The 10,318-nt window shown below is 37.5% G+C and overlaps 1 protein-coding gene across 1 annotated transcript; it reads left to right on the top strand.

The window, feature by feature from the left end:
- Nucleotides 1–5,415: 5,415 nt before the first annotated feature.
- LOC120419705 (uncharacterized) lies at nucleotides 5,416–9,870 on the top strand. The gene is made up of 3 exons (XM_039582493.2): nucleotides 5,416–5,987; nucleotides 8,071–8,499; nucleotides 8,579–9,870. Exons 1-2 carry the CDS (start codon nucleotides 5,756–5,758, stop codon nucleotides 8,178–8,180), a joined length of 342 nt encoding a protein of 113 aa, XP_039438427.1. The 5' UTR covers nucleotides 5,416–5,755; the 3' UTR covers nucleotides 8,181–8,499; nucleotides 8,579–9,870.
- The last annotated feature ends 448 nt before the right edge of the window (nucleotides 9,871–10,318 follow it).

Here is a 10,318-nt window from a genome sequence, read left to right as displayed (position 1 = left end):
CTGTTTATATACTTACGGACCATTTTTGTATAAACATTTGCCAAAATTGTATGGAGACTTGTATGGGTGAACCAATCACACAAAATAGCTTCTTTGGCCAAAGGGAAGGCTCCCACAAAGTTTGAGCCAAATCAAAAAATACAAATAAAATCCATTTCCGGCTTTAGTAGAGAGTACTGCAAAGAAATATAGTAAGAATATCTGCGGTCAGATGTTTCTGGTATTCAGTTTCATAAAATAAGAAGGAAAATTTTGTTTGCCGTGATTTGATTTTTCGATAATTACTATTTTTCATAACATTACCTTGGCAAAGTTATTGCTTGTTTTTCTTGGCTCAAAAAATGTATTTTTGCCGAGTTGGATAAATACGACAAGTGCTGAAAAAATCAACATTTACAACGACAACAAAATTTTTTACCATTCTTAAAAAAAACACAGTTCTACTTTTCAGCACTTCAATGGGTGCTGAATAGTTGAACTTTTCAGCACTAATATCGAATGTAACATTTTTTTTAATTTTGACGGGTAAATTTACTTGACACATAAATGTTTACCATAAAATTCAATTCAAAAGCTTTTTTCGGAATTGCAAAAAATGTTGTAAACAACTCTTTGCAAAACTGGATTGTTTAGAACTCGTCATATTTATTATTTTTTCATTGAGATCTTTTCGAACACGCACGAAACAAAATGTTCATCGTTCGGTCAAAACGTTCATCGTTTGTGTAAAACGAGAGAGAATTGGGAGAAAAATGTCCATTTCCGGTCTCTTTTCGCTCAATTATCTCCCATTTATCGTCGAATTCCTTCATTTTCTTGACATTCGCGTCCTACTTCCTACTCCCTGATTCCTGTTTGTAACTTTTACATGCATTTGAGTTCATCGCTCATAAATTTGAGTTCATGAAAACCTACCAAAGAAATAGAGAATATCCAACTCGGTAAACGACTCGTGCTGAAGAAACAATGTTCTTTTTGCTTTTTCTTGCTTAAACTACTATTTTGCAGAGTTCGAAAACTCACTCCCGAGTAAGTCAAACATGAGGAAAAACTAAGTGACCTGCGAGTAAATTACTCAACACTCTCGATGGACCTTCCTCATTTACTCACAAAGAGGGCTCTGAGGGCTCATGTGGGTTATTTTAGAAAACAAAATTCGATATGTCAGTGCTATAAAATATAAGTTTTGAATCACAGTAGTTCGATTCCTGATTTTTTACCTGTTTTTTTCTTTTTTTTTTTTCAAAGAGTTTACGCGATTTTTTACCAGTGTGTAACAGGTCGTATCGAGGTCCGATTTGGATGAAACTTTCAGCGTTAGTTTGTCTATACATGAGATGAAATCATGCCAAATATGAGCCCTCTACGGCAAAGGGAAGTGGGGTAAAACGGGCATTAAAGTTTGAGGTCCAAAAAACATGAAAAATCATAAAATTGCTCCCATTTTTGTAAAATTTGATCAATTCTTATCCTCAGGAGTGCATTCGAAAGATCTTTCGAAGCCCATTAAAATGAGCTATAGACATCCGAGATTGGTATGACTTTTTCTCATAGATTTTGCAAATTACTGTTAAAAATTGATATTTTAAAAACCCCCATACACCCAAAGGAAAAATATATCTCAAAATCTGCAACAGTGGATTTGCTGCAGAAAATGTCACATTTTATAACATTTTTTGCAGCAAGTCCCTAGATCATTTTTGCCCGCGTGTAAACATTTCAGCGATGCCCATGATCGCATAAATGTCCCATATGCATTTTTATCCGGGCCGGGTCCGGTGGTTTAGTGGTTAGCGTGGTAGCCTCTAAATCCCAGTATGGCCTGGGTTCAATCCCAGACAGACCCGGTGGCATTTTTCGAGACGAGATTTGCCTGATCACGCCTTCTATCGGATGGGGAAGTAAAACGTCGGTCCATTAGCGTAAAAGAGGTTTTGAGTGACTCACCACACATAACCTTCGGACGCCTAGAAATGAGCAGAAACTTGCAACAGAGCCCACAAAAGACCCGGGGGTCGTTAAAGTGGATTGCTTTGCTTTTTTTTTTTTGCATTTTTATCACATTTGAGTTATTCGAGTTATTGATGCAGTTTGGTTCAAAATCGTGTGCTCTTTCAAAAGAGCCTATAACATCCAGTACTTTGTTCTAGAAATCAGGAGGAAATCCAGTTTTTTCGTGAAAACTTAACACGTAGCCTTATGTGTGGGACAAACTTGCCTTGCGTTTTTCTCAGCTTGCTGTTTTTGCATATGGGACATTTATGTGAACATGGGCAGTAGGGTGGGTACGTTTTTCAAAAAGTTCTCGGATCAAGTTTTAGTATGGTTCTCCTTATAGGGCATGCCCATAGGGGCTTTCATGTCAAATATCAGCTCATTTGGTTGTAAACTGGCTGCGCGCATCAGGGTTAAAGTTTACATGGGAATTACTATGGGAAAATTGGACTTTTTGTTCAAGCGCTCCTACAGGTCTGGGAAAATCACGCGCCAACTTCTGGTATGGTCAGGCCTATGGGGAATGGTCTGGAGAACACTTTTCCCGAAGAGAGCATATGGATTCGTTGTCCCTAGACCTGGCGCATCGGCAAACAATCCGATGTCTCCGGAAACAACGGTTTTCCCTGAAAAAGCATCAAATTTTCCTTAGCATGCTATGAAAGTTTGATGAACACCGCGACGCCATACGTCAGGCAGCTACCACGTGGGTGAGAAACGGCTGGAATATTTAATTGCAAACCTTCTTTTAACTAGAAAATGATCATTTCGAGTAATCCTGATATTATTTAGTCGAATTCAGAATCTTTGCATAGCAAATTTGTATTTTTTGCAAATATTTCAACCACGTGGTAGCTGCCTGACATATGGCGTCGCGGTGTTCATCAAGCTTTCATAGCATGCTAAGGAAAATTTGATGCTTTTAGAGGGAATACCGTTGATTCCGGAGACATCGGATTGTTTGCCGATGCGCCAGGTCTAGGGACAACGAATCCATATGCTCTCTTCGGGAAAAGTGTTCTCCAAACCATTCCCCATAGGCCTGACCATACCAGAAGTTGGCGCGTGATTTTCCCAGACCTGTAGGAGCGTTTGAACAAAAAGTTCCAATTTCCCATAGTAATTCCCATGTAAACTTTAACCCTGATGCGCGCAGCCAGTTTACAACCAAATGAGCTGATATTTGGCATGAAAGTCCCTATGGGCATGCCCTACAAGGGGAACCATACTAGAACTTGATCCGAGAACTTTTTGAAAAACGTACCCACCCTAATGGGCAGTGCTGCAGTTCTCACCAACACATCTAATGCTGGCCCGTCCCCGAGCAACACTCCAAAGAGAAGCATATGTTGGTGCTCTTTCACTCGCTTTTCATCAAGCGTCCATGACGCGGTGGTAGCGTGTCGGATCAATAATTAAGAAGTTGGTGGTTCAATCCTCGTTCTGTTAAGGGTTTTTTTTTGTGTGAAATACAATCAAAAAGCCGTTGGTAATGTCGATAATTGTCGGTAACGGGCAAAAATGTCATACCCCTATATCGCAAAAAATGCATGAGGACAGTTATCATGCAGATTCTGATATACTTTCATGCCGCCATGCATCACAATCATGCGACCGCCGTTTGGGTGTATCTTTTTGCAACAGCCTCCAACACCCATACTTCCATAGGTCAAAAGTTAGGTAATTTCATGGACTATAAGCCTACGGAAGTAACTTTTTGGCCAATCGCTGTTTTTCTCATAGATTTACGATTTTTCTATAACAAACTTTTTACAACGTCAACTTTTGCCCTGTAGCCCAAGAAGACGACACATTTTGGGCTCAATTTTTACATATTCGGAATCTTCGAGAAATTTCACGTGAGATTGAAGCATTCGAGTCGTAAACTTTATATTGTTTTAATTAAATAAAACCTTTTTCGAAAAAAGTTAGATTTTGTTTACCCTGTGATGAATACCGTAAACTGGGGTCAATCGGGACACATGGGGCGAATTGAGACAGCAGTTTTAACCATGTTGGAGCACAATATTTTGATTTTTCTGGTTGGTTTCGGTTAGAACAGATTTAGGCCAACAAAATGTGTACATCCATTTACAAATTTAAAAGCTTTAAGTGCTCTAACACTGCTGTCCCTATTCAGACTGTAATCCCGATTTACCCCAGATTATGGTACGTCAAATGCTGTATCAAGTAGGCGAATATCTGTTTTACCTCGAATTCAACAAAATGTTAAAAAAATATTTTTTGAAATTCCGTTGTGATACTACTTACATTTCCTGTCATTCTTGAACGACGAAATAGCCTACTTTTCTGTACCAAAAATAACAGAATCGAATAGCAACACTTTTCAAAATCAATGCTGAAAAGTTCTACTTTTCAGCACTGAAATGGGTGCTGAAGAGTTGAACTTTTCAGCACTTGTTTCGAAAAGTAACACTTTTCAACATTTTTTTGATTTAAACGATTTATTGACAAAATACATGAAAATTCGACTTAAAATTTCACTCAATGAGTGTTTTTCGAAATTGCAAAAAATGTTGTATGGAACTCGTTGCAAAACTAGATTTTTTCAACACTCGTCGTATTTATCCAACTCGGTGAACCTCGTTGGATAAATGTACGACTCGTGCTGAAAAAATCCTTTTTTTGCAACTTGTTGCATAAACTACTATTCATTTTAAATGGCATTTTTTTTAAATCAAATTAACAACTCCTTTACTTCAAACTAACGTGAAGTTTCCCGAGGATTCCATATATTTAAAAATTGAGCCCAAAAAGTCATCCATATAATTTCGAAACTGTCTTGAAACATGTACTGTTTCAGTATTTTATGGAAAATATTTACTTTTTATTGGTATCCTTCCAGAGACAGCCATTTTTCTCCCAAAAATAAACAAATTCACCCCAATCAAGCATGTTTTACTATCCAAAGGCAACTCCTCCGGTTCGTTCCCTCCAATCCTGCAACACCCGTAAAACCGACGAGTCCTTCGCACAAGATATCTTCCATCTTTCGTTTACACCCCTATTCTTTTGCCGAAAAATTCTGTCCTTTTTACATTCACCCAACTCTCTAGAGCTGTTGCTGACAGTGTTTGATTTGTTGAGCAGGCTCAACATGTGTGCGTTCGTGTCGTAACAAGCACTTACACAAGTTGAGCAGACACCGTCTGCAACCACAACACGAAGTCACGTCAGTTTTCCCGCGCAAACCTCCGAACGTCGCGCAACATTATCGCGTCGCAACCCGAACGCTCGTGTCCGTACACGCCGGCTACCAACACCACCAAACGCAGTCGGCAGCGCGCACTTCGTGCTTCGGCACGGCCTGCTACGGCTTGTTGATTCTTGTGTATCGCGGAACACGTTTCAACACGTGGTGCTGCTACGAAGTTTCGTGTGCGCTACTGCCGGGCTGCAGTTTTAGTTCTATCTCAGCAGTCGTCGGAAGAGGACGTGTTTTTATACGGAGTGCTCTCTCGAAAGAAGTCGAATCGAAAACGAGCAAGTTCTTTGTTTTGATTGCAAGTCAGGAAGACAAAGTTAGTGCGTTTGGTCGTCGCAGCAGGCGCGTTGTGTTCGGATATTCGTGACTGACGGTGATTAGCAAACCAGGACTTGGCAGTGGAAAACTTTAGTCGGAAAAATCGCGAAACTTGTGGTTTCCCCAATCAGTGACTTGTCGGGGGAAAAATCCCTTAAAATCTTGAACAAAACCAAAACGAATACCGTTTTCGAAAACAATACAAGTGTCAAAACAATGGCAGTGGCGTTCAACGTTCCCTCGGTGCACGAGGACGACGAGGGCCAGTGGAAGCCGGCCAACCAGTTGGGGCAGCCGAACCAGCAGCCCCAACACCAACACCCGCACCATCATCATCATGTTGGTGCAAGCACGAACGTGTCGCAACAGGTTCGGCTGTCGGCCGAGAACGGCCAGCACCGGCTGGTGGCGGCCTTTCACCAGATACTGGCGGCGTATGCCCGGCACGGTGAGTTATCGGGATTTTGCGATAATTGTGCGGGAAGTTTTGTGGAAGAAATGGTGAAGGTGTGGTGTGATAAAATATTCATGAAGAGGTGTGGTGGTCAGGCAGGTGGTGAAATTTTGATCAAGTGCGGAATTTTAGTTGACGCGATAGAAAATTTAATTAATCATGATATCAAATCTCCGGTGAATTTGATAAGTGTTATGTTATGTTTTAAATTGTTTTTTTGAAATTTTATTTTTGGGTGTTTCAACATGACTATGGGTCCCGTCCGTGTGGATCAATCGGACCGCGCACTGGACTCACAATCCAGAGGTCACTGGTTCGAATCCCGCGGCGGGCGCTCTAAAATTCTTTGTGTAAATATGGGTATTCGGCGCCGTCGCTCCGTGCCATACTCTCGTACACTTAGGAGCCCAGGGCGGCGAAGTCCTTGTAGATAAAAAGGAAGACACTAGTGGTTGGTACTAGCAATGGTGGCCGACAGCTATAAAGTCAACTTCGTCGTATGGGTTTCTAAAACATTCAAAGAGCAAAACATAATTTTTAATTAGACCATTAAAAAACCTGAAATAAATAATTTTGATAGACATTTCGCATTTTGTTTCTCAATTAAAAATCAAGCCTGAAATTTCGATTAAAAAAATCTTAAAAGTCTTATAAAATTTTCTTGACAAAAATATCATTGTTTAAATATTTTAAACATTTCATGCTTTTGATTTTTGGCAAGTTTTATTCTGATTCAATTTTACGCTAATCTTTCAGTGGTGAAATTTAGTGAAATATGTTTCTACAAGTTGAAATTATTTGTTATTAATAGTGCAAAATACATGTTTTTTGTTTCATTTGGAAGTGCTTGTTTAGTTGATTTTAAATATTAAAAAAATGAAATAAATATAGTAAAATTTTGTGAACAGATTAATTTTTGTTGAATTGTAGGTTTTGTGTTTCTTGATTTTTTTGCGAATTTTTTAAAGTGAAGAAACAAAGTCTTTGAAAATATATTGAAATAAAAAGATCAAAAAAAGGTCAAAAAGCCTCAAAAACATCAAATTTCACATATACACATTCTAAACAGTTAACAACAGTTTTGTATTGAATTGTAGGTTTTTTGTGCATCTTTATTTTTTGTAAAAAAATTAAGGTGAAGCGATAAAAACTTTGAAAATATATTTACATTAAAATGATTTAAAATAGTTCTATCAGCATTTTTAACAGCAAATGTCATTTAAATAATAAATTCAAAAATTAAAAAAAGTTTGAAATGCTAAATAAGAAATGCGTATGAATCTGATTTTATTATAACTTAAGTCACTAAAATAAAATAGCAGAATATTACTTGACTTAAAAATAAGACAATTTATTCGAAGGAAAGATAAATAAATTGGAAAAATAGTTTTCAGTTTGAATGAGTTAAATTCGCATAATTCAATACAATATTTAAAATTTCATGAGATTTTTCAAATCATGTTTTTTTAGGTGATTTTTGATTTATTTTTAAGTCAAATATCACTTGATTTTGGTTTACAAAATTTAAGCATTATTTCAATATTGTTGTACAAGACCATCACAATTGAAAAATAGAGTATTTTCAGATATATTTTTTAATTAGTCATACAATTTCAACTAAAAACTTCAAGCTACTTATTTTGCTATTTAAAACAATTAATGGCATTTTTTTTTTATTTTTGGTTGGTCATAAGTTCTGTACGAATTTTAATAATGACTGAAAAAATTGACATTAATTTATTTTTATCTGAGGAAATATCCTTAAAAAATATAACCACTCAATGTTTTTAAATCTTTTCTTTTTTTGTAAGATGAAAATGGTTGTTTTTATTGAATAGATTTTAATTTTTTTTTAATTTTTAATGGTTAATTTAATAGAATAGATTTTAATAGATATTAATTTTTTGTTTGTTCAGTCAAGTTTCACAGAACTTTCCTGATAAGATATGACAACATTACGAAATTCCCATGACTCAAGCTTACATCACCACAAAAAACCTCACTCTCTAAATATTGACATTGACCAAATCAAAGGTTTAACACTTTCTCTTCCTTCTCTCTTCCTCCACAAACACAGCCATTCTAGCTCAAGAGCAGCAGCAGACGACAACGACGACCACGTCAGTCCCGCCACCGTCTTGCGTGCAGTGCGAAAAGCTGCACTACCTGCTTCGGCTGCTCCACTGACGGTTACGTCAGTTTGTCCTCGAAGAGGACGCAGAACTTGCCCAAGTTCGCAACGTTAGCCAAAAACGTGCCAGGATTAGCAACTACACCACTACCAGTACTACTACTACGAATACTACAAACACTACTAGGATAAAGCGCGAGCGGACGGTGAGCCGGAAGGAGAGAGCGAGAGACGAATCTGGGTCAAGGTCAGGCGGCGGCGACGTTGGTGTTGGTGGAGCGGATTCTCCCGTTATCACCAACACCAGAAGCTGCAAGCGTCCCCGATTGGGTTAGGACGTCGAGAGTTGTGAATTTTGGTGCTACCGGCGAGGAGGTAAGTTCTGCTGGAAGACTTGAGCGGACACGTTTGGGGACGAGACTAACTTCTTGCTTTCTCTTTCTCTCTCTCGCAGATTGCGCAAACGACGATGATTCATTGGCGTGTTTTTTCGGCGGCTGGTGGAGAATCGTGGCAGTTCCTCGTCGAAACAAAACAATTAACAATTTAAGGTTGGCAGAAATGGTGTGTGTGCGTCGAACGTTGGCTGTTGAGGATGGTTTCACTTTTGTTTGTTTTTGGAAGAATTTTGCAAGAAGCCGCAAAGGCACAACAACCGAGCAATTTTAAAGGCTCACTTTCTGTACATACGAGCAGCGAGCATTCGTCATAAGTCACGCTGTGAGAACCAAAGCATCTGATCAAAAGACAAACTACAAAGCAAGCCCTCTAACCTACCATTTTAAGGTTTAGACTCTAAGCAATTGTAATTCTTTAAACCCCTCGTCGATTGAAGGGGCTATTTATTATCATTCTGATACAAACACACAAACATTTTTAACTGTATTTCATCTAGAAAAGCGGCAGTAGTGAGCCGGAAGCTGTTAGTTTGTTAAGAAAAGCGTATTGTGAATCTTAGATATTAAGACGTAAAGCAAAACAAAAACAAAACAAAAAGCAACAAAGAAAAGCGCATTGTGATATTGAGCAACTTCTTTTTTCTTAATTTTTAAATGTGACATTTCTATGGATCGGAGTACATCTTTATATTGAATCGAATCGATTAAAAACAACACACAAAAAAGCAGCAACAAAAGACACACTTACAAAGAGCGAAGAAAGCACACAAAGAGAAATAGAGATATTGTACATATTTATTTTAAAAATTGACAAAAAAGAGTTCTGTAAGATTTTAAAGAAAGGAAAAAACCCTAGCATATACACAAAGAAAATACAAAAGCATTTTCAGTAGAAACAAGCAGCGTGTGAAACAAACACTTCTACAATCAATTTCAATTCCTACTTGGGCGAAGATACGTTAGTGTTAAGGTAAACATTTTGTAAAACTGTAAGGATTTGTGCTAACAACCCACACTATACAAACTATTTCAATCAAAACAAGCTGCTACTACTTAAGGATCGAGTGAATCGTTTGTACATAACCGAATGCGGAAGATTACTTTTGTTAGACCAAAAATTAAGTGAAGAAAACATAAATAAAAAACATACTTTAAATATTATTGTCGGTTTAGTTTTATCTGTTGGAATCCTGGTACACACAAACACAAGCGAAAAAAAACTTATTTGAATTTAGTTAATTGAAACAAAAAGAAAAGCTCAAAAAGCGCCCGCGTAATGAAATGTAATTTTGCGTTGAACTGTCGACTGATGGAGCAAGTTGAGTTTGAATAAAAAAGACAAAAGCGAGATGTGGTTTCGATAAAAAAAAAAACATTGTTTAATTTTTTCTCCGAAATATGATGACACCGACCAATACATTTTTTTAACAGAATTCTGGAAACGTATTCTAACAGAATCGTCATACTTCTGCTAGAAATTGAATTTGAGCTTGAATGTTGTAAGAATGCTGGAAATAAACTATCAGATGGTTGCTCTTTTAAAATATTTTGATTTACCTTTGTTTTTTATGTGTCTTCAGAATAGTTGCTGCAAATTAAAAGGGGCAACTTTGGTTGGGTTGAAAAATAGGGTGGTTCACGATTAATATGATTTTCAAAATCTAAGTTTTCAGGAATATTTTTGAGTTTTTTTTTGTCTTCAGAAAGTTGTTGGGCTTGCCATTCTAAGCAAATTTGTCGAAGACACAAAAATTTTATCTGGCAATCCACGCCTTCTACGACCAAATTTAGAGAAA

This window comes from Culex pipiens, chromosome 1, assembly GCF_016801865.2.
Source record: "Culex pipiens pallens isolate TS chromosome 1, TS_CPP_V2, whole genome shotgun sequence".
Lineage (NCBI taxonomy): Eukaryota > Metazoa > Arthropoda > Insecta > Diptera > Culicidae > Culex > Culex pipiens.
This window is presented reverse-complemented; position numbering and strand designations above follow the sequence as displayed.